At 45.6% G+C, this 24,008-nt stretch overlaps 1 protein-coding gene across 1 annotated transcript; it reads left to right on the plus strand.

Annotated features, from left to right (window-relative positions):
• Nucleotides 1–767: 767 nt before the first annotated feature.
• LOC124142957 (metal cation symporter ZIP14-like) lies at nt 768–21,223 on the plus strand. The gene is made up of 7 exons (XM_046511725.2): nt 768–1,081; nt 9,018–9,195; nt 11,218–11,387; nt 14,268–14,390; nt 18,932–19,256; nt 20,223–20,410; nt 20,924–21,223. Exons 1-7 carry the CDS (start codon nt 803–805, stop codon nt 21,068–21,070), a joined length of 1,410 nt encoding a protein of 469 aa, XP_046367681.1. The 5' UTR covers nt 768–802; the 3' UTR covers nt 21,071–21,223.
• Nucleotides 21,224–24,008: the final 2,785 nt, after the last annotated feature.

A 24,008-nucleotide genomic window follows, 5' to 3' on the forward strand; every position in this document is an offset into this window, starting at 1 on the left:
TCTCTCTCTCTCTCTCTCTCTCTCTCTCTCTCTCTCTCTCTCTCTCTCTCTCTCTCTCTCTCTCTCTCTCTCTCTCTCTCTCTCACACACACACACACACACCTAGAAATCTACATCGGTAGGTAATATATTCGAGAAGTGTACAGCTCGCTCTCTCGCTCTCTCGCTCTCTCTCTCTCTCTCTCTCTCTCTCTCCTCTCTCTCTCTCTCACACACACACACCTAGAAATCTACATCGGTAGGTAATATATTCGAGAAGTGCACAGCTCGCTCTCGCTCTCTCTCTCTCTCTCTCTCTCTCTCTCTCTCTCTCTCTCACACACACCTAGAAATCTATATCGGTAGGTAATATATCGAGAAGTGTACAGCTCTCTCTCTCTCTCTCTCTCTCTCTCTCTCTCTCTCTCGTCTCTCTCTCCTCTCTCTCTCTCTCTCTCTTTCTCTCCCTTCTTTCACACACACACACACACACACACACACACACACACACCTAGAAATCTATATCGGTAGGTAATATATTCGAGAAGTGTACAGCTCGCTCTCCTCGCTCTCTCTCGCTCTCTCTGTCTCTCTCTCTCTCTCTCTCTCTCCCTCTCCTCCTCTCTGGGTGGGTTTACGATGACGTACAATGTACAATCTGAGATTCATTCATGTGCGTGACTTTTAATACATGCCTCAAGTAGTGTGACGATATGTTTGACACTTGCAAAAAGCCAGGACATGATTTGAATAAATTACTTAATTAAGAAGGCAGTGGGGAAGTTGGAACCAGCAGAGTTCGACTTGCCACCTACAGGGCAACATGTGGAGGGAACACCTACCTGCCTGCACCCTGTATCTACTGTGTGTAGTCTGCACAGCTGAAGACCGTCACCGGAGCGATGGGGAAACTAGCTCTCTCATGTACTTGGAGAACCTTATCTCTAAGTACACCTCCGGCACTGCTCTCTCCAGGGGTGGGTTCTTGGCCATGTATGCTAGTCTCCAAGTAAAGGACCTGGCGCCAGATCATGTCGAACATGGCCACGATGAAGCGCAATGGTGCCAACAGATGTTTCTTAACTCCTCATGCACTGACAAGGTAGGAACATATACACAGGTGAACTATCTGCGCTCAGAGAACTCGTTTTGTCTTATAGTGCTCTTTGGCTAAGAAGCTTAACTTAAGCTAAGGTGTATTGGTGGTCTGATATCGTTCAATAATGGTAAAATCGCAAATTCCCTTCCACTGATGTACCCCGCTAGAATTATAAGAGACCTCATTTGTTTTATATTTAGGTATATGCGTAAATATATACGATGAAAGTAAAACCAGCCACAAGGCTGTACGATGGGGGTGACTTCAAACTTTCCAATAGCCAGCTCTCAATTTAGGGGCGGACCATTTGATTTCTAGGGGGGGGGGGGGGGGGGGGGGGGGGTGGGGTAAAAAAACCACAATAGCCCATAATACTGTGCAAATAAAAAACTCCATCTGCTAAATAAAAATCGCATCCTCAATAAAAAAGTCTCTACCAAAATATGGCCATCCTCATCAATACAAAATATGTCGTGAGAAATACCATAATCTTCGACATCGAGACAAGACGGACAGTATGCATGTAACATATATCTATTAATCATAACAGCACCAGTGTCAAGGATGTTACATATATTGTCAACAGACATGTATTATCAACATCGTTACAAGGAGTGCCGTGAATGAGAGCAAAAACTATGATATTGGAGGTGGCGTCAGCTGTTCAGTAATCGATCAACCATTAAGACTAAAACCAGCATATGAAACTCCATTTCACACTTCTGAATGTGACAATTGTCAGTCAGTACGATGTATGCCCACCACGGGCATCAGTGCACGCCCCAACTCGGCAACGGAAGAAGATGTTAGACGTCTGATGACAGGGTTACAGATACCGCCTTGACAGGGCTACAGATACCGATTGACAGGGCTACAGATAACGCCTTGACAGGGCTACAGATACCGCCTTGACAGGGCTACAGATACCGCTTGACAGGGCTAAAGATACCGCTTGACAGGGATACAGATACCGCTTGACAGGGATACAGATACAGCCTTGACAGGGCAAAAGATACCGCCTTGACGGGGCTACAGATACCACCTTGACGGGGCTACAAATACCACCTTGACGGGGCTACAAATACCGTCTTGACAGGTCTAAAGATACCGCCTTGACGGGGCTACAGATACCGCCTTGATAGGGCTACAGATACGGCCTTGACAGGGCTACAGATACCGCCTTGACAGGTCTAAAGATTCCGCCTTGACAGGGCTAAAGATACAGCCTTGACAGGGCAAAAGATACCGCCTTGACGGGGCTACAAATACCGTCTTGACAGGTCTAAAGATACCGCCTTGACGGGGCTACAGATACCGCCTTGACAGGGCTACAGATACGGCCTTGACAGGGCTACAGATACCGCCTTGACAGGTCTAAAGATTCCGCCTTGACAGGGCTAAAGATACCGCCTTGACAGGATTACAGATACCGCCTTGACAGGTCTACAGATACCGCCTTGACAGGTCTACAGATACCGCCTTGATAGGTCTACAGATACCGCCTTGACAGGGCTACAGATACCGCCTTGACAGGGCTACAGATACTGCCTTGACAGGGCTACAGATACCGCCTTTACAGGTCTAAAGATACCGCCTTGACGGCGCTACAGATACCGCCTTGACAGGTCTAAAGATACCGCCTCAACAGGGCAACAGATGCTACCTTGACGGGGCTACAGATACCGCATGCCTTAGTTACAGATACCGCCTTGACGGGGCTACAGAAACCGCCTTGACGGCGCTACAGATACCGCCTTGACAGGGCTACAGATACCGCCTTGACGGGGCTACAGATACCGCCTTGAAAGGTCTAAAGATACCGCCTTAACAGGGCTACATATACCGCCTTGATAGGGCTACAGATACGGCCTTGACAGGGCTACAGATACCGCATGGACTTAGTTACAGATACCGCCTTGACGGGGCTACAGATACCACCTTGACAGGGCTACAGATACCGCCTTGATGGGGCTACAGATACCGCCTTGACAGGGCTACAGATAACGCCTTGACGGGGCTACAGATACCGCCTTGACGGGGCTACAAATACCGTCTTGACAGGTCTACAGATACCGCCTTGATAGGGCTACATATACCGCCTTGACAGGGCTACAGATACGGCCTTGACAGGGCTAAAGATACCGCCTTGACAGGGCTAAAGATACCGCCTTGACAGGATTACAGATACGGCCTTGACAGGTCTACAGATACCGCCTTGACATGTCTACAGATACCGCCTTGATAGGTCTACAGATACCGCCTTGACAGGGCTACAGATACGGACTTGACAGGGCTACAGATACTGCCTTGACAGGGCTACAGATACCGCCTTTACAGGTCTAAAGATACCGCCTTGACGGCGCTACAGATACCGCCTTGACAGGGCTACAGATACCGCCTTGACGGGGCTACAGATACCGCCTTGACAGGTCTAAAGATACCGCCTTAACAGGGCTACAGATGCTACCTTGACAGGGCTACAATACCGCATGGACTTAGTTACAGATACCGCCTTGACAGGGCTACAGATACCGCCTTGACGGGGCTAAAGATACCGCCTTGACGTCGCTACAGATACCGCCTTGACAGGGCTACAGATATCGCCTTGACGGGGCTACAGATACCTCCTTGACAGGGCTACAGATACCGCCTTGACGGGGCTACAGATACCGCCTTGACGGCGCTACAGATACTGCCTTGACAGGGCTACAGATACCGCCTTGATGGGGCTACAGATACCGCCTTGACAGGGCTACAGATAACGCCTTGACAGGTGTAAAGATACCGCCTTGACAGGGCTACAGATGCTACCTTGACAGGGCTACAGATACCGCATTGACTTAGTTACAGATACCGGTTCGACATCTTGAACGCAACAACGTCACGTGACACAAATTCGCCTATCTGCTTGGAAAAGCTGGAAATCTGCCCTCTCCTGTGAACGTTACTCTTTGCTAGTTTCTCCCCACCGATGTTGGTGTTCTGGTGTCAGCGTTACGTCTCGTAGTGGTCTGCAAGCTCTGTCCAGTGGCTGACTGAGGCCGTCACCGTGATGGTGCGATTACTCAGATGGAGGATACGTATCTAGATTTTTCCTGGATATCGAATGAACTATCGTGTTCCTTTTATACGCATATCTTTGTGGGTTGTCATGCTGTAAGTGCAGTCAAAGTTTCACTTCAAACTCAAGTTCCACTGAGCTTCTGTAGCAGGAGTATTACTCAGCTGCACGTTTTGGTTGTGTTTGGCGATTGATTCTCAGTTAGTCATTTTGTAACACTACTCGGGGTTTGGACCCAACGTGTCCAAATTTCAGTTTCTTCGTCAGTTTACATCAAAGGTTATGCTATTTATATCCATCATCCACAATCTTAGTAATTGCAAAGTACATTCCTCGAGCAGTTGTGAGTACAAACACGTTAGGTTGACCAGTTTTCTGCCAATCTAAAGAAAACTGCACACTTGGCTCTTCGTACACATGGTGTTGTGTAATATGGTCTTTCATATTTTATCAATAGATATAATTTGAAATTTTACGTAAAAGAATCTCAGCTCTCTTTTATGAACCAAAAAAACATATCAGCCCCTAAAAATGAGAAACAAACCATGACGCTTCCCAAACCACGCCCCAACCCTTAAATAGCAAATGGTCCGCCCCTTATGTCGAGCAATATTTGAGCAGCTCCAGCCCTTGGTGCCACCATTTCACAAATTTTGGGGAACAATCGAACATGTTCTTTCTTCGAAGATTTCAAAGGACATCATACGACTTTGGATCAAAAGTTGTTAATCATGGACACAACATTCATGGCCTCAGTAAAACTTTCAAAAACTTTTATGTTATGCATGTGGATGACATTTTCAAATTTGACACAAAAGTGAATATTAAAAACGTCAACTCAGGGGTTTAATCAGTCTCCATTATCTGCCCAAGAAGATTCCATTGGGCGTAAAAGGCAAAATAGTTGTACAAATTATATGAATGGATCTCTAAAAACCAGCCATGACACCAGGTGTTCCCGAAAAGGGTAAGCATGTCTTGTTTTGACGCTAGCACACGCCACTTATAAAAACAAAACAAAAAACAATAATTCACTATTTTGACATTTGGCTTTTTCAGGTGAACAATTGACTTGCCTTTTCATGTGTTTATGACAGTTACAAACGATGAGACAGGTTTCGACCACCTTTCGCGGTCACCTTGTATCTTCTCCATTTAAACATGATTCAAAAACACATATTCGTCCTGGTACAATGAACTCTTTGATTTCTCATGATTATGGAAAGGCTTTGTCGCTATGATTGGTGTCTAATTCCTACAACTTGCCTATCACTTACACGTTTCAATGTTTGGTTTTCGGTACACACGTGGTCAAAGACTTCCAGAAGATTACGGAATCGTGGGTGTCGCCTACACCGTATCGGTATTGATCACAGTTGAGAAGCGTTTGACTTTTTCACGGCAAGCACAATATCACATGGTATTTTATAGAAAGTATAGAAGACCTTATTTACAAAGTGAAACTCTGCTACATTTTTTAATTGTTAAAATTTCAAAGTTGTCACATTAAGTTTGGTTCTACAAACCTTTAATACATATTCTGGCACAGATCAATTACATACGATTATGTGTTTCTGAGTTAATTTCCCTGAGAGAAGAAATGCCAAGATGTGCAAATGTGGTGCACACAATGATAAGAAATTGTCGATGGGAAAGTAGGTTAAGGGGATACAAAGACGAATAGTAGCTTGAGGAAGCATGCATAAAGATACATGCTGGCTAAATGCCAAATGACGTCAGGCCATCATCTAATCTTTAGTTTGGACACAGTTGGACGATGGTGAAGGCTCTTGTAGACATTCGGGTAACAATTGACACTTGACATGACAGGGTTTGCAGGGGAGTGAGTGACATGTTTCACATTGACACGCATCTTCAACAGTTCTGCATTGACACAACACCAACAGGGCCATAGAAAGACTAAATCTGTCAGTGTGAAAAATGTTCACGTACGTATTAGACTCCGTGGATAAAGAACATCAGACTACTACAGAGTTCCCCTAAGCAGACGCTGCCCATGAGATGCCCCAGGCTCTCAATTGGAAGTAACAAAGCGCTCAGTCAGCACAACTTGATACTGGACCAGCGCAACTGACCAACTGATCCGGTCAGAATGTATTGACCACCCTTACGTCATGTGGTCATTTATCATGAATCACGTTCCACATAAACTAGCCTACTTTTAAATTACCGGGCGTGACTTGATTTCTATTTGTAATGTTCATTTTGACGGTATCGGGTTGCAATAGATGTTGTCAAACGTCACACAGCCGTCTTTAAATGGTCAAAGAAGTCCTGTGTATTGGGTGTGCATGCACACTGTCTGATCAGTTAAACCTGTCCTGTGTTCACCAATAGCGATTTGAGAAATGAAAGGGAAACAATCCAGGTGATATCTGAGAGTCATGGCGCGGATGTCATTACTCCGGCTGTTCTGCAAAGCCGCTTTCTCGGATCCGTGAGATGAAATTGATACTTGTATCCATCACGTTTCGGAACGTTTTAGACAGGAAATAACAGAACTTAAATAAAGACATAACCACAGCCTTTATTTTGGCAATTTCAGGACACAAATATAAGTTAGGGCTATTTAAACTTTGTTTTTGCATGATGCAACTAAATAAACTGACGTCCAAAAGAAACATTACCAGAGTTTGAAATCACTCTTGCTCAAAAACAACAAAACATACATGCATGAAGTAAAGTGTATTGAGAAGATACATATATCAACATAATCAACACTGAAAATGACAATCATACCGCGACCGAGAATGACGTCAGAGCCCCCCAAAGTTGGGTGTGGTACAAAACTCGAGCTTTCAGAATCATGGACAATAGGCAGAGTACATAAACAATCGCTCACGTTCAATAACAAGTCATTAGTAGCGTGTGTGACCACCAAATGCCTTAATACACGCAAAAACTCTTCGACGCACAGAAAAAGTCAGTCGTCTGATGAGGTCATTCTTCTTGGAGGGCCAAGATCAGTTCTTGCCGGTTGGCTGGAGAGTGTGGTCGTTGTCGAACACGACGATCCATCAAGTCCCAGAGGTGTTCTATGGGGGACATGTCGGATGAGCGTGCAGGCCACGGCAGGACGTTGACGTTGTTGGCTGCGAGGAAGTTAGTGACAATTCTGGCTGTATGGGCTCTAGCGTTGTCATGCTGATAAATGACACCACGTGGCTGCTGTTGGAGAAATAGTAGGACAACTGGACGAAGAATGTTATCCATGTTACGCTGAGCTGTCAAGTTTCCGTCAACGATGACCAGCGGTGTCCTCTCCTGCTCACAGATCCCTCCCCACACCATGACACTCCCTCCACCATATGGTACGACCTCCTGCACGCAACACGCCGCCGTTCGTTCACCCCTTCGGCGGTAAACACGTTGTCTTCCATCAGCCCTAAACATACAGAATCGACTTTCGTCAGTGAAGACAACCCTCTGCCAGTCACGTCGTTGTCAACGTCGTACAGTCCGGGCCCATCTCAATCGCAGACGACGATGTTGCGCTGTCAATAGCTGTCCTCTGTATGGTCTAAAAGCCCTGATTCCATGAGCCCTGAGTCTCATGGCCACTGTCTGTCGACTAACCCTGTGACCTAAGGCATTTGTCGCCGATGACGTCACTGTCAGGAAGCGATTTCGGAGGTGCAAGGTACGCAAGTACCGGTCATCATGGGGCGTGGTCACCCTGGGTCTGCCTGTTCTTGGCCTGTCAGCGGTCCGCCCTGTCTGTCTGTAACGTTGCATCAAGTTGGTAACGGCAACACGGGAGCAACCGAAGGTTCGTGCAATATGGGCGTGGGTCGCTCCCATCTGTACCATACCCAAGGCTCGTTCACGTTGTTCGACTGTGAGTCGTGGCATTTCTTTTGTGTTTTTTTTTATCACTGTAGATGTCTTACTTGCCGTTGCAATCGTTTTATACCCTTACACGCACGTGCATTTGCAGTTGTCCGTGGTGCACGTGTTTTTCACTTTTTCGCGTGTTATCTCGCAAACATGTAACAGACGATTAACATTTTCTGCATACACTATTGTTGTATTTAGGTTATGTGTTTTAGATAGACTTCATCGGGAAAAAAATTATACTTTGTCTGAAATTTATATTTTCAGTTGGTAAAGTTTCTGCCAGAAAAAAAGGGTTTTTTTGCATATTAACAGTGTAATCTAAATTATTAAGATGAAACTATGTTCAATGTGTAAATGTTAATTATGCATAAAGTATAAATATTAAATATGCACAATGTATAAAAAGTAATTATACGTTATGTATAAATATTAATTATGAGTAATGTATAAATGTTAATTATCCACAATGTATAAATGTTATATATGTACAATGTATAATACAGTAGAACATGAATATAACGAACTACAAGAGGCCGGAGAAATCAGTTCGTTATATACGTTGTTCGTTATATTCGGAAACGTCCGCCATCTTGGATAAAAGTAAAACACAATACACGTAATTGCAGCATTGACTTGTATTAAAAGTGATTACTTCATAGCATTCAATGAATTACATTTCATAATATTATTTTTATAAAATTAAATCATTCATCATATTTTTGGAACATTGTTCATGAAATATGTATAAAGCATTTTACGATTTACATACGGGAAGATATGTAGTCGGTGATTTTGCTCTGGCCTCGTTTTGCTGACTGCACTCGTGAAACTGCCACAACGAGATCATCCAAAGTATCGAATGATGTGTGTTTCTTTATTTCACTTTGCGGGTAGGTAGGGTAGCATAGTGGGTACAGCGTTGGCTCGTCACGCCAAAGACCTGGGTTCGAGTCTCCATGAGGGTACACTATGTGACCCCTGAAGAGAGTACAACTGATACGTGTTTATTGTCTCCTTCAGTGTGGCACTGGCGAAGATGTATTCACCACGTACGCAGTGGATTCTCACCTGAACGCGTCGATGCTGCTTGACGCACTTCCAGCAGTGGTCATGTCCCTGGAGGCGGACCACTGCAGACACATGGGAGTCCATGGTTTGGGGGAATCCAGACATCGTAAGAAGCCATCGCGAAAGGAAGGTGAGAGCCGTCTGAATGATTCGTGTTTTTCCGTAGTTGTATGCGTCATCTATGAACATTGTTTAGTTTACGAGATGAGAACAGATAGACGGGCGGGCGGCAGGCCGGACAGACAGACTGACAGCTTGCTTTAACATTTATAACATTGATAAGGATATCTCCATGCCTCCATTTTCAATAGTTTTAACAAATATTTCAATAACTTGACCGAAAAGAAACAATAGATATCAACCCGTTTCACCCAGAACAGCCTCATTTGAAACATATATTTACCTTCATCCATAGAACAAATGTACCTTTTCATGACGTCATAATCCTTCATTCCCCAAATTTTTAGAACATACAATAAAATAAGTGCACTTTTACAGTTCACAAAAGTGAACAGGCTCTTGAAAACGTTATTTACATATTTTGTTAAAGAACAACAACCTGTTCACTTTTGTGACTGTAAACTTGTACTTATTTTATGTTCTGAAATTTGGTGAATGAAGTATTTTGATGTCATGGAAAGGTATGTTTATAAAGAAATACACACACCCAGTACAAACCACCATCCAGCCACTACTCTCCAACCCCCAGTGCACACCAACATCCAGCCAAAATTCTCAAACCCCCAGTACACACCAACACCCGGCCAATACTCTCAAACCCCCAGTACACACCAACACCCGGCCAATACTCTCCAACCCCTAAGACACACCAACATCCAGCCACGACTACTCTCCAACCCCTAGTGCACACCAAAATGTAGCCACTACTCTCCAAACCTTAGTGCACACCAACATCAATACACTAGTCTCCAACCCCCAGTGCACACAAACATCCAGCCACTACTCTCCAACCCCAAGCACACACAAACACCCAGCCAATACTCTCTAACCTCCAGTGCACACCAACATCCACATTCGTCGCCACTCGCCTCTTTCCGTAACCTGCAAGAAGAATCGTCCCCTTATCGATGAATGTTATGTACGAAAATACGACAAACCAATCAGAATGCGCGTATGATTTCAAGTTCTTCATCAAAGAATCCCTCAAAAATAATTTCTGTTTTTACATATGTCTTACATCTAAAGATATACCCAAGACACAGTTAAATGTGTTCAATCATACTATATAATTTCGCATGTCCTGATGTGCTTTTAATTGCATCTGAAATATAAATGATATATGGGGAAATGTATGTGAACCATTGTGCAACGAGTTGACAATTGTTTCAGGTATGCCCGTTTGCGCTCAGACGGAACCCGGTCGCAAAAATTGCCACGAGAGGGGCACGAGTCGCTATTCGGCTGGTCCCGGAATAACACGAGTTGGTCACGAATGCAACATCCAGACACTACTACTCTCCAACCCCAAGTGCACACCAACATCCAGACACTACTCTCCAACCCCTAGTTGTCACCAACATCCAGTCACTACTCTCCAACACCAAGTGCACACCAACATCCAGTCACTACTCTCCAACACCAAGTGCACATCAACATCCAGTCACTACTCTCCAACACCAAGTGCGCACCAACCTCGAGCCACTATTTTCCAACCACAAATACGCACCAACAAACAGCAACTACTCTCGAACACAAGTCCAATTAAACAAAACGGTAGTATTTAAATCAAGCCACAATCATTATAACCAAGAACGAACTACAACAACCAAGCAAACCTTTGGCAACCTCATTCCACCAAACACTCCACCCCAAAACACTACGATTACACCCTGTTTAACAATTTACTAACTATCTTATTACCATCTCATCAACACTTAAATAACTTTGTAGGGTGCTCTGTTGCAATTTATCTTATTCTCGACTGTCAATATATTTTTACATGGGGCATTCCTTGTACTAAAGCATTCGTCAACACTGAATACTTAAGGGAACTTTGAAATAGCAAATAATGTTCAGAATTGTACTCCAACCTTTAATTAATAATATCACGATTATACATATTGTGAAAGCAAACATATGAATTAGTATCACGAAACACATTCAGCTCAAATAAAAGCAAATTTGTTTTTAGTTTGGGCATATGGGGTTGGCTTTGTGGTCCTCATCTGCTTCGTTTCCAACCTGGGTGCCTGCCTAGCTCCACTGATGAACTCATCCTTCTTCAAAAAGTTGCTCATGTTCCTGGTGTCTACAGCAGTCGGCACGTTAGCCGCAACAGGGCTACTAGTCCTCATCCCAGAGGTTGGTATGTAAGCCGCAACAAGGCTACTAGTCCTCAGCCGCAACAAGGTTACTAGTCCTCATCCCAGAGGTTGGTATGTTAGCCGCAACAGGGCTACTAGTCCTCATCCAAGAGGTTGGTATGTTAGCCGCAACAAGGCTACTAGTCCTCATCCAAGGGGTATGTGTGAGCCGCAACAAGGCTACTAGTCCTCATCCCAGAGGTAGGTCTGTTACCCGCAACAAGGCTACTAGTCCTCATCCCAGGGGAAGGTATGTTAGCCGCAACAAGGCTACTAGTCCTCATCCCAGGGGTAGGTCTGTTAGCCGCAACAAGGTTACTAGTCCTCATCCCAGAGGTTGGTATGTTAGCCGCAACAAAGTTACTAGTCCTCATCCCACAGGTAGGTCTGTTAGCCGCAACAAGGTTACTAGTCCTCATACCAGAGGTTGGTATGCTAGCCGCAACAAGGCTACTAGTCCTCATCCCAGAGGTAGGTCTGTTAGCCGCAACAAGGCTACTAGTCCTCATCCAAGATGTAGGTCTGTTATCCGCAACAAGGTTACTAGTCCTCATCCCAGAGGTTGGTATGTTAGCCGCAACAAGGTTACTAGTCCTCATCCCAGAGGTTGGTATGTTAGCCGCAACAAGGCTACTGGTCCTCATCCCAGAGGTAGGTCTGTTAGCCGCAACAGGGCTACTAGGCCTCTTCACAGAGTTTGGTATGTTAGCCAAAACAGGGTTACTAGTCCTCATCCCAGAGGTAGGTCTGTTAGCCGCAACAGGGCTACTAGGCCTCATCACAGAGTTTGGTATGTTAGCCACAACAGGGTTACTAGTCCTCATCCCAGGGGTAGGTCTGTTACCTGCAACAAGGTTACTAGTCCTCATCCCAGGGGTAGGTCTCTTAGCCGCAACAAGGCTACTAGTCCTCATCCCAGAGGTAGGTATGTTAGCCGCAACAAGGCTAATAGTCCTCATCCCAGAGGTTGGTATGTTAGCCGCAACAAGGCTACTAGTCCTCATCCCAGAGGTTGGTATGTTAGCCGCAACAAGGCTACTAGTCCTCATCCCAGAGGTAGGTCTGTTAGCCGCAAAGGCTACTATTCCTCATCCCAGAGGTTGGTATGTTAGCCGCAACAAGGTTACTAGTCCTCATCCCAGAGGTAGGTCTGTTAGCCGCAACAAGTCTACTAGTCCTCATCCCAGGGGTAGGTCTGTTAGCCGCAACAAGGCTACAAGTCCTCATCCCAGAGGTAGGTATGTTAGCCGCAACAAGGCTACTAGTCCTCATCCCAGAGGTAGGTATGTTAGCCGCAACAAGGTTACTAGTCCTCATCCCAGAGGTAGGTATGTTAGCCGCAACAAGGCTACTAGTCCTCATCCAAGAGGTAGGTCTGGTAGCCGCAACAGGGCTACTAGTCCTCATCCCAGAGGTTGGTATGTTAGCCGCAACAAGGTTACTAGTCCTCATCCCAGAGGTTGGTATATTAGCCGCAACAAGGCTACTAATCCTCATCCCAGAGGTAGGTCTGTTAGCCGCAACAAGGTTACTAGTCCTCACCCCAGTGGTAGGTCTGTTATCCGCAACAAGGTTACTAGTCCTCATCCCAGGGGTAGGTCTATTACCCGCAACAAGGTTACTAGTCCTCATCCCAGAGGTAGGTCTGTTAGCCGCAACAAGGCTACTAGTCCTCATCCCAGAGGTAGGTCTGTTAGCCGCAACAAGGCTACTAGGCCTCATCACAGAGTTTGGTATGTTAGCCACAACAGGGTTACTAGTCCTCATCCCAGGGGTAGGTCTGTTACCTGCAACAAGGTTACTAGTCCTCATCCCAGGGGTAGGTCTGTTACCCGCAACAAGGCTACTAGTCCTCATCCCAGAGGTAGGTATGTTAGCCGCAACAAGGCTAATAGTCCTCATCCCAGAGGTTGGTATGTTAGCCGCAACAAGGCTACTAGTCCTCATCCCAGAGGTTGGTATGTTAGCCGCAACAAGGCTACTAGTCCTCATCCCAGAGGTAGGTCTGTTAGCCGCAAAGGCTACTATTCCTCATCCCAGAGGTTGGTATGTTAGCCGCAACAAGGTTACTAGTCCTCATCCCAGAGGTAGGTATGTTAGCCGCAACAAGTCTACTAGTCCTCATCCCAGGGGTAGGTCTGTTAGCCGCAACAAGGCTACAAGTCCTCATCCCAGAGGTAGGTATGTTAGCCGCAACAAGGCTACTAGTCCTCATCCCAGAGGTAGGTATGTTAGCCGCAACAAGGTTACTAGTCCTCATCCCAGAGGTAGGTATGTTAGCCGCAACAAGGCTACTAGTCCTCATCCAAGAGGTAGGTCTGGTAGCCGCAACAGGGCTACTAGTCCTCATCCCAGAGGTTGGTATGTTAGCCGCAACAAGGTTACTAGTCCTCATCCCAGAGGTTGGTATGTTAGCCGCAACAAGGCTACTAATCCTCATCCCAGAGGTAGGTCTGTTAGCCGCAACAAGGTTACTAGTCCTCACCCCAGTGGTAGGTCTGTTATCCGCAACAAGGTTACTAGTCCTCATCCCAGGGGTAGGTCTATTACCCGCAACAAGGTTACTAGTCCTCATCCCAGAGGTAGGTCTGTTAGCCGCAACAAGGCTACTAGTCCTCATCCCAGAGGTAGGTCTGTTAGCCGCAACAAGGCTACTAGTCCTCATCCAACAGGTAGGTCTGTTAGCCGCAACAAGGTTACTAGTCCTCATCCCAGAGGTAGGTCTGTTAGCCGCAACAGGGCTACTAGTCCTCATCCCAGGGGTAGGTCTGTTACCCGCAACAAGTTTACTAATCCTCATCCCAGATGTAGGTCTGTAAGAAGCATTGCCTTGCGCATCCTGTGCCCTGTGCTCATCTCAAGTGTTCTGTGTTCACAGGCTCTTGATCTGATGTCTATAGAAGAGACGGCTGATGACTATATCTGGAAAACATCTACAGTGTTAGGCGGTCTTTTCTTCTTTTACATGTCTGAGCGGTTGTTAAAAGTTGCATTCCAAAGAGTGAGTCCTTGCTCCATATAACATCAATATGTTGTATTATAGAGGTGATCTTGTAATGATGCCAGAATACACCTGCGCTGAGTACATTTGTGTGTTTCTTTGTTGCTCTCCGTGAGTGACTGCGCGTCTGTGAGGGTCTCTGTGAGTGACTGTGTCTCTGTGTGCTTCTGTGAGTGATTACGGGTCTGCGTGGGTCTCTGTGAGTGACTGTGTGTCTCTGTGCGCATCTGTGAGTGACTGCGCGTCTGCGTGGGTCTCTGTGAGTGACCGTGGGTCCCTGTGTGCATCTGTGAGTAATTGCGGGTCTGTGACTGTCTCTGTGAGTGACTGTGGGCCTGTGTAGATCTCTGTGAGTGACTGCGGGTCTGTGAGGGTCTCCGTGAGTGACTGTGTGTCTATGTGTGCTTCTGTGAGTGATTGCGGGTCTGTGTGGGTCTCTGTGAGTGACTGTGTGTCTCTGTGTGCCCCTGTGAGTAATTACGGGTCTGCGTGGGTCTCTGTGAGTGACTGCGGGTCTCTGTAGGTCTCTGTGAGTGATTTCGGATCTCTGTAGGTCTCTGTTAGTGACTTCAGGTCTCTGTAGGTCTCTGTGAGTGACTGCTGGTCTGTGTGAGTGCATACTGCTGAGTAATTATGTAAGTGACTGTAGGTTTCTGTTTGTGTCTGTGTGTTACTGAGGGTCTTTATGTATCTGGTTCTGTGTTTATCGCTCTGTGAGTGACTGCTGGTCTGTGTGGGTCTATGTGAGTGACTGCTGGTCTGTTTAGGTATAGTGAGTGTATGTGGTCCTGTGTTGGTCTCTGTGAGTGACTGCTGGTCTTTGTAGTTATAGTGAGTGACTCCTGGTCTGTGTTGGCCTCTGTGAGTGACTGCTGGTCTGTGTAGCTATAGTGAGTGACTGCTGGTCTGGGTAGGTCTCTGTGAGTGACTGCTGGTCTGTGTAGCTATAGTGAGTGACTGCTGGTCTGGGTAGGTCTATGTGAGTGACTGCTGGTCTGTGTAGGTCTGTGTGAGTGACTGCAGGTCTCTGTAGGTCTCTGTGAGTGACTGCGGGTCTCTGTGAGTGCATACTGCTGAGTAATTCTGTAAGTGACTGTAGGTTTCTGTTTGTGTCTGTGTGTGAACGTGACTCTTTGTGTCTGTGTGTCTGTGTTTATCGCTCTGTGAGTGACTGCTGGTCTGTGTGGGTCTATGTGAGTGACTGCTGGTCTGTTTAGCTATAGTGAAACGTGTTGGTCTCTGTGAGTGACTGCTGGTCTGTGTAGTTAAAGTGAGTGACTCCTGGTCTGTGTTGGTCTCTGTGAGTGACTGCTGGTCTGTGTAGCTACAGTGAGTGACTGCTGGTCTGTTTTGGTCTCTGTGAGTGACTGCTGGTCTGGGTGGGTCTATGTGAGTGACTGCTGGTCTGTTTAGCTATAGTGAAACGTGTTGGTCTCTGTGAGTGACTGCTGGTCTGTGTAGTTATAGTGAGTGACTCCTGGTCTGTTTTGGTCTCTGTGAGTGACTGCTGGTCTGTGTAGCTATAGTGAGTGACTGCTGGTCTGTTTTGGTCTCTGTGAGTGACTGCTGGTCTGTGTAGCTATAGTGAGTGACTGTTGGTGTAGGTAGGTCTCTGTGAGTGACTCCTGGTCTGTGTGGGTCTCTGTGAGTGACTGCTGGTCTGGTTGGGTCCCTCTGAGTGACTGCTAGTCTATGAAGCTATAGTGAGTGACTCCTGGTCTGGGTGGGTCTCTGTGAATGACTGCTGGTATGTGTAGGTATAGCGAGTGTCTGCTGGTCTGGGTGGGTCTCTGTGAGTGACTGCTGGTCTGTGTAGCTATAGTGAGTGACTCCTGGTCTGAGTGGGTCTCTGTGAGTGACTGCTAGTCTATGAAGCTATAGTGAGGGACTGCTGGTCTATTTTGGTCTCTGTGAGTGACTGCTGGTCTGGGTGGGTCTCTGTGAGTGACTGCTCGTCTATGAAGCTATAGTGAGCGACTGCTGGTCTGTTTAGGTCTCTGTGAGTGACTGCTGGTCTGGGTGGGTCCCTCTGAGTGACTGCTGGTCTGTGTAGCTATAGTGAGTGACTGCTGGTCTGGGTTGGTCTCTGTGAGTGACTGCTGGTCTGTGTGGGTCTATGTGAGTGACTGCTGGTCTGTTTAGCTATAGTGAAACGTGTTGGTCTCTGTGAGTGACTGCTGGTCTGTGTAGTTATAGTGAGTGACTCCTGGTCTGTGTTGGTCTCTGTGAGTGACTGCTGGTCTGTGTAGCTATAGTGAGTGACTGCTGGTCTGTTTTGGTCTCTGTGAGTGACTGCTGGTCTGTGTAGCTATAGTGAGTGACTGTTGGTGTAGGTAGGTCTCTGTGAGTGACTCCTGGTCTGTGTAGGTATAGCGAGTGTCTGCTGGTCTGGGTTGGTCTCTGTGAGTGACTGCTGGTCTGTGTAGCTATAGTGAGTGACTCCTGGTCTGAGTGGGTCTCTGTGAATGACTGCTGGTCTGTGTAGGTATAGCGAGTGTCTGCTGGTCTGGGTTGGTCTCTGTGAGTGACTGCTGGTCTGTGTAGCTATAGTGAGTGACTCCTGGTCTGGGTGGGTCTCTGTGAGTGACTGCTAGTCTATGAAGCTATAGTGAGGGACTGCTGGTCTATTTTGGTCTCTGTGAGTGACTGCTGGTCTGGGTGGGTCTCTGTGAGTGACTGCTCGTCTATGAAGCTATAGTGAGCGACTGCTGGTCTGTTTTGGTCTCTGTGAGTGACTGCTGGTCTGGGTGGGTCCCTCTGAGTGACTGCTAGTCTATGAAGCTATAGTGAGTGACTGCTGGTCTGTTTAGGTCTCTGTGAGTGACTGCTGGTCTGTGTAGCTATAGTGAGTGTCTGCTGGTCTGTGTTGGTCTCTGCGAGTGTCTGCTGGTCTGTGTAACTGTAGTGAGTCACTGCTGGTCTGGGTTGGTCTCTGTGAGTGACTGCTGGTCTGGGTGTGTCTCTGTGAGTGACTGCTGGTCTGGGTGGGTCTCAGTGAGTGACTGCTGGTCTGTGTAACTGTAGTGAGTGACTGCTGGTCTGTGTTGGTCTCTGTGAGTGACTGCTGGTCTGTGTGACTGTAGTGAGTGACTGCTGTTCTGTGTTGGTCTCTGCGAGTGACTGCTGGTCTGTGTAACTGTAGTGAGTGACTGCTGGTCTGGGTGGGACTCTGTGAGTGACTGCTGGTCTGTAAAGCTATAGTGAGTGACTCCTGGTCTGGGTAGGTCTCTGTGAGTGACTGCTAGTCTATGAAGCTATAATGAGTGACTGCTGGTCTGTTTTGGTCTCTATGAGTGACTGCTGGTCTGGGTGGGTCTCTGTGAGTGACTGCTAGTCTATGAAGCTATAGTGAGTATCTGTGGATCTGTATTGGTCTCTGTGAGTGACTGCTGGTCTGTGTAGGTATAGTGAGTGTCTGCTGGTCTGTGTTGGTCTCTGCGAGTGACTGCTGGTCTGTGTAACTGTAGTGAGTGACTGCTGGTCTGGGTGGGTCTCTGTTAGTGACTGCTAGTCTATGAAGCTATAGTGAAGGACTGCTGGTCTGTTTTGGTCTCTGTGAGTGACTGCTGGTCTGGGTGGGTCTCTGTGAGTGACTCCTGGTCTGGGTGAGTCTCTGTTAGTGACTGCTCGTCTATGAAGCTGTAGTGAGGAACTGCTGGTCTGTTGTGGTCTCTGTGAGTGACTGCTGGTCTGGGTTGGTCTCTGTGAGTGACTGCTGGTCTGGGTGGGTCTCTGTGAGTGACTGCTGGTCTGTTTTGGTCTCTGTGAGTGACTGCTGGTCTGTGTGACTGTAGTGAGTGACTGCTGTTCTGTGTTGGTCTCTGCGAGTGACTGCTGGTCTGTGTAACTGTAGTGAGTGACTGCTTGTCTGGGTGGGTCTCTGTGAGTGACTGCTGGTCTGTAAAGCTATAATGAGTGACTGCTGGTCTGGGTTGGTCTCTGTGAGTGACTGCTGGTCTGGGTGGGTCTCTGTGAGTGACTGCTGGTCTGGGTGGGTCTCTGTGAGTGACTGCTTGTCTGGGTGGGTCTATGTGAGTGACTGCTGGTCTGGGTGGGTCTCTGGGAGTGACTGCTGGTCTGTGTAGCAATAGTGAGTGACTCCTGATGTGATGGGTCTCTGTGAGTGACTGCTAGTCTATGAAGCTATAGTGAGTGACTGCTGGTCTGGGTGGGTCTCTGTGAGTGACTGCTGGTCTGTGCAGCTATAGTGAGTGACTCCTGGTGTGGTGGGTCTCTGTGAGTGACTGCTAGTCTATGAAGCTATAGTGAGTGCCTGTGGATCAAGGTCACATAGTAGCAGCACAAATACATCGACACATTACCGATCTTTACTTTGTCATTTTGGGTTGGAATGAATATATTCAGAATGGAGAATAGCATGGATACGTTTTAGTTGCATTTTGAAATAATTCAAGGACAGGTGATGCTAACAGACAGTGTTCTTTGAATGTCTAATGTTAACACTCACAACTCAATCTCATTACGATCAAATCTAAACCGATTCTATACCTCTCTCTGTTCAGTAAGATTAACTGTTTCAGTCTGGAAAAAAAGAGAATGTTGCTGCTAGTGAAGTGGTGGTGGAGGAGGGTGACCTAGGGACTGAGCTGACTACACTGCAACCTGCTGCTAATGGAACAAGCGACATTGAAGACAAGCAATTACCACCACTCCCAAGTAATCAACCAGGTCCGATCAAGAAAGATAAGAAGCAAGTTCAGACAGTGGCATGGATAATGTTACTTGGAGATGGAATTCACAAGGCTGTAGATGGACTGGCCATTGGTGCTGCCTACTCTAAAAACATTAAAACCGGACTTAGTCTTTCCATTGCCATACTCTGTGAGGAGCTACCCCACGAACTGGGTAAGGCATTGCTAGTGTCTCTAACTGGTTGCAAGTGTCTCTAACTGGTTGCTAGTATCTCTAACTGGTTGCAAGAGTCTCTAACTGGTTGCTAGTATCTCTAACTGGTTGCTAGTATCTCTAACTGGTTGCAAGTGTCTCTAACTGGTTGCAAGAGTCTCTAACTGGTTGCTAGTATCGCTAACTGGTTGCAAGAGTCTCTAACTGGTTGCTAGTATCGCTAACTGGTTGCAAGAGTCTCTAACTGGTTGCTAGTGTCGCTAACTGGTTGCAAGAGTCTCTAACTGGTTGCTAGTGTCTCTAACTGTATCGTCGTGCTATCTGTACTATTGCCGCTGCAGTGCGTCAGAATGGACGGTCTCTAACGGAATGGTAGTTTCCCTAATTGGATGGTAGTGCCTCTAACTGGACGTTCGATTCCTGTTAATGTCATTCGAAACCAAACGCGATAGCGTTCTAAATTCAAACCTATAATAGAAACCACATAGGGTTTATCTCCTAATTCTACCATGCAATTGGGAAATACTCGATTGTGATTGGTCAATCTGACGTTTTACAATATATAGTCCCGTGGCACTGAGGGGGTTGCACATATTCTTGACAGGAAATGTGGATGGAATACACATGTATTCTGTGTGATTCTACAACGAGTTTGGAAATAACTCGCGGTGATGAGGCCGTAAAATCTGAGGTGTTTATTGTGAATCGATACCTCTGGCTGAAACACACTGTGTACACTGTGTACGATCTTTGTGACACTATGTGTACATTGTGTACGATCTGTGTGACACTATGTGGAACACTCCAATCAACCTCCACTCACTCGGAACAATCCCGTAGCCGTTCTGTATGTTGTCTGCGACAATGACCAAGGTTCTGTCTGGCTCACACGAGTAGGACAGAAATACAGCAAATGTGGCCCAATATATTGTGACGTGCGTCTAAAACATAATTATATGTTTACAGGCGACATCGCCATCCTCTTGCATTCGGGAATGTCGATGAAGAAAGCCCTGTTTTACAACACACTGTCAGCTGCTTGTGGAATTCTTGGTCTTGTTGGTGGCATTTCCCTTGGAGAAAACCCGGCAGCAAACCAATGGATATTTGCTATTGCAGGTGGAATATTTCTCTATGTACCACTTGTAGACATGGTAAGTTTGAAGTCAATGATTAATCCAGTTACACATGGATTTGTGTCTTGGATAAAAGCCAGGCCACGCTAGTGGGAAACACTGTAGATAATGAATAAATATTCTATTTCACAATGATACATGCATAACTGAAAATCCGAAATTCTGATTGTGGTACATCAATCTGTATTTTTTAGGAAACGATCAGAAACAAAATAATCTGTTTATCATATACAAATACATCCACGGCATTCCACGAATCATACAAATGGTTGAGGGTGATAATTCTCAAGCACAAAGTGATGCAGACCTTAAACGTTTATCACTTTGTCAAAATCCACGGGCAAGGGTATGGTGCTGAAAAACCTAAACGGGGATTCGAACCAACGACCATTTGTTTCTGGCGAGTTGAAAGCCCTCCACGGCAAACTGTGAGGACTTTAGATGATTGGGCCACTGGTGCCTCAATGTGTAAAGTGAGAGACCTCCTGTTAACACACTAATGTGATGTTGTTAACGTGTGCTATGTTACAGCTTCCCGAGATGAGTGAGGCAGCAGACAAGGCAATCAAGAATGGAGCGAGCGCGTTCGGTATCACACTGATTCAACTTCTTGGTTTGTGCACGGGATTTGGCATTATTCTAATAGTTGCCCTATATGCTGGTGACATACAGGTGTAGATGGACAAGACACACATACGATGGAATATTCAAAAACACATATAATGACTACTATCTAGGACAATTACTTACATAGAATTTAACATTGGTTAGTGTGTATTTGTTCAGTGATGGTCCAGTCAGTTATATGTTTATAGGTTTATTGTGATATGAAGAGCTTAGAGCTAAAAGGGGCCAAAGGCACTTTGGCCCTTTTCGCTTATTATTGAATAAATAACATCTATGAGTTCTTGTCTACCTGTAGAAAAAAATAGAGTATTTTTTCATTGATGCGTTTTTTAAATAAAGCCACTTAAAATTCTATAAAAGGGCCAAAGTCATGTTCCAAAAGGGCCAAAGTCACTTTGCTAGATTTTGGCCCTTTTGGTTCGCATTTTCGTGTGTGGTTGAAACTGGTTGTCTGAGAGAGATTTTGAAAGTTTGGACACCTTATTATTATATTTGAACTATTACAACAATGTTAGTTTAGTTTAAATCAATCAAAAGTACTTTAATAGTATGTGTTTGTACTTTCAGTAGTAGTTATCAATCTCACATGTTAAATCCCATGCAAATACCTGAGGGTCAAAAAGGGCCAAAATATAGACACTGGCCCTTTCCACCCTTACACAAATTAAAACGTAGGTTTATTGGCTTTTTAATTATTTTTTTATAACAACATTTCTATCTCTGCTGTCGGAATGCTTTAATGTTTAGGAATTTATCATAAAAAAAGAAAGTTCAATAACATGCATTATATTATGTGCTTTCATCACTTTCCTCAAAACAAACTCCACATGACATTGGCCCTTATGGCTCTAAGCTCTTCATATGTTCATGCTTGTGTTGTTACTCGAGTTTATTTGGGGCCCACCTTTTAATATTCTGGGGAGGTGACCTGGGGTTTTCTGAAAAATAGATCATCTTTTCCGGAAAATCCTTGGGACAATGATTAAAGCCATTCACAGAACATGCTGAAGAGAAATAATGTATTGATAGTGAAAAAATATGTGTCCCCTTTCAGAGAAAATACTTTGCATGTCTGGAAATCCTGACAGACTTAAAAACTCCCCAGATATTAATTGGTCCGTACATACATTTACATTCATCAAATGTCATGTTACAACCAGATTGTCAGTCATGTTGTATCAAGTCTCATGTTATGATGATTCAGAGCAAGCAGTTCCCCAAACTGAATGTATAGTATCAATGTGACCAGAACATCAGATGCCTGCTGGGTTTCCTTAGTCACGCTGGTCCTGAACTGCAGTTTAACTTGGAGGCGAGTGAATCGGGGAATGTCAACAACCAAGTTTATCAAATTTATGTAGCAGTGAAATAAGTTAAAACATAAAAACAGTTTCTTATTTGTGATGCTTCTAAAGACACCAACAATCTATCATGATAAATATGTGTCAAGATACTGAAGTACTTCTGAACTTAGCTAAGTCGTTACACCATACATACATTACGTGTAAGCAACTTCTATCTACAAAAGAATAAGTACAAGAAGCAATAAACAGAACTGCTTTATTAACTGGCTTTGTTCCTGAACTACAGTTATGATTTCTCATCCACAGTTGTGCTCACAGTTTGTTGTTCACCTCCAGTCATTTGCTAACGAGGTGTGGTAATGTCATTGGAAAATCCTGGACAAATATTTACACAAAACATGTAACCATGGTTGTCATGAGTCGTGTGATCTTGACATGAGTACAAGTTTATGTTCCACTCCCATTGCAATGTCAGGTCAAAGGCATTCAGTATGGAGACAGTTATCGATAGTGCTGGGTAAAATATTGAGTAAAACAGCAAGACTGTCTTAGTGTGGCTTTCAAGCGTGCCAGCTAAAAGTCACAGCAACGTGGGTCTCAGATGTTTACCGTTTTGGTGAACCCACAAGCACCGACATGGTGCTGACAAAGAATCATGACCAGGTCGAAACTGGGATTTGAACCAGTATAGTCATTGGATCCTGGCATGTCTGGGGGACATAACTCTGCACAGCTAATTTCAGGCCACAAGTGACCCATTTAGAAAAGTAGTTGGGGTTGATGAAATGCATCTTTTGTTGCAGTGTTCGAACCTTTGTGACTCGATTATTGTACAAAACACCAGAGGATAATGCATGAAGTGGTTAGCTACATCCAAATCAGAACAAAAACACCTTAAATCACACATACAGTACTAATATTCACACACCTTCCTGAAGATCAAACAGGACATTAAGCTAGGATATCACAAAGTGGTTATATCTTCCCCAGTGTGCTATATGGATATCCCCAGACAGACTACCATTAGAGACATCTGCCCGCACAGAAGAGTGAACAAGGGCATCAACCTAAAACTGACTGTTTCTATTCACGAAAAACAAAATCATGGTCATTACATCCATATTTCTGCGATGCCAAAACAAAAATCTCTTCAACCTTGATGTGGCTTAGGGGATGCCGGACATTGGCTCTGTTTGCTGTCATAGGACCATATTGATAGCATGAGCAACAACCACACAGTTTGTGCCAAAATGTGCCAGGTCAAACAGTAACGACCTGATCCTCCTCCCCAGTTATGTCTGAGACAACCACACATGGCCCTGTGGGCTACACCGTCCTTGGATCCCCACACAGACAAGCACATGGCCCTGTGGACTACACCATCCTTGGCTCCCCACACAGACAAGCACATGGCCTGTGGGCTACACCATCCTTGGATCCCCACACAGACAAGCACATGGCCCTGTGGGCTACATCATCCTTGGATCCCCACACAGACAAGCACATGGCCTGTGGGCTACACTATCCTTGGATCCCCACACAGACAAGCACATGGCCTGTGGGCTACCCCAATCATGGATCCCCACACAGACAAGCACATGGCCCTGTGGGCTACATCATCCTTGGATCCCCACACAGACAAGCACATGGCCTGTGGGCTACACTATCCTTGGATCCCCACACAG

This window comes from Haliotis rufescens, unplaced genomic scaffold (assembly GCF_023055435.1).
Source record: "Haliotis rufescens isolate VD_foot unplaced genomic scaffold, xgHalRufe1.0.p SCAF_6, whole genome shotgun sequence".
In the NCBI taxonomy this organism is placed as follows: Eukaryota; Metazoa; Mollusca; class Gastropoda; order Lepetellida; family Haliotidae; genus Haliotis; species Haliotis rufescens.

What these genes read in the sequence shown, in the direction of transcription:
- LOC124142957 (XM_046511725.2), top strand. Translation starts at nt 803, where the DNA reads ATGTGGAGGGAACACCTACCTGCCTGCACCCTGTATCTACTGTGTGTA. An exon ending in ACTCCTCATGCACTGACAAG is followed by an intron (nt 1,082 to 9,017) that starts GTAGGAACATAT and finishes TGTCTCCTTCAG; the next exon opens with TGTGGCACTGGCGAAGATGT. An exon ending in TACTAGTCCTCATCCCAGAG is followed by an intron (nt 11,388 to 14,267) that starts GTTGGTATGTAA and finishes CTGTGTTCACAG; the next exon opens with GCTCTTGATCTGATGTCTAT.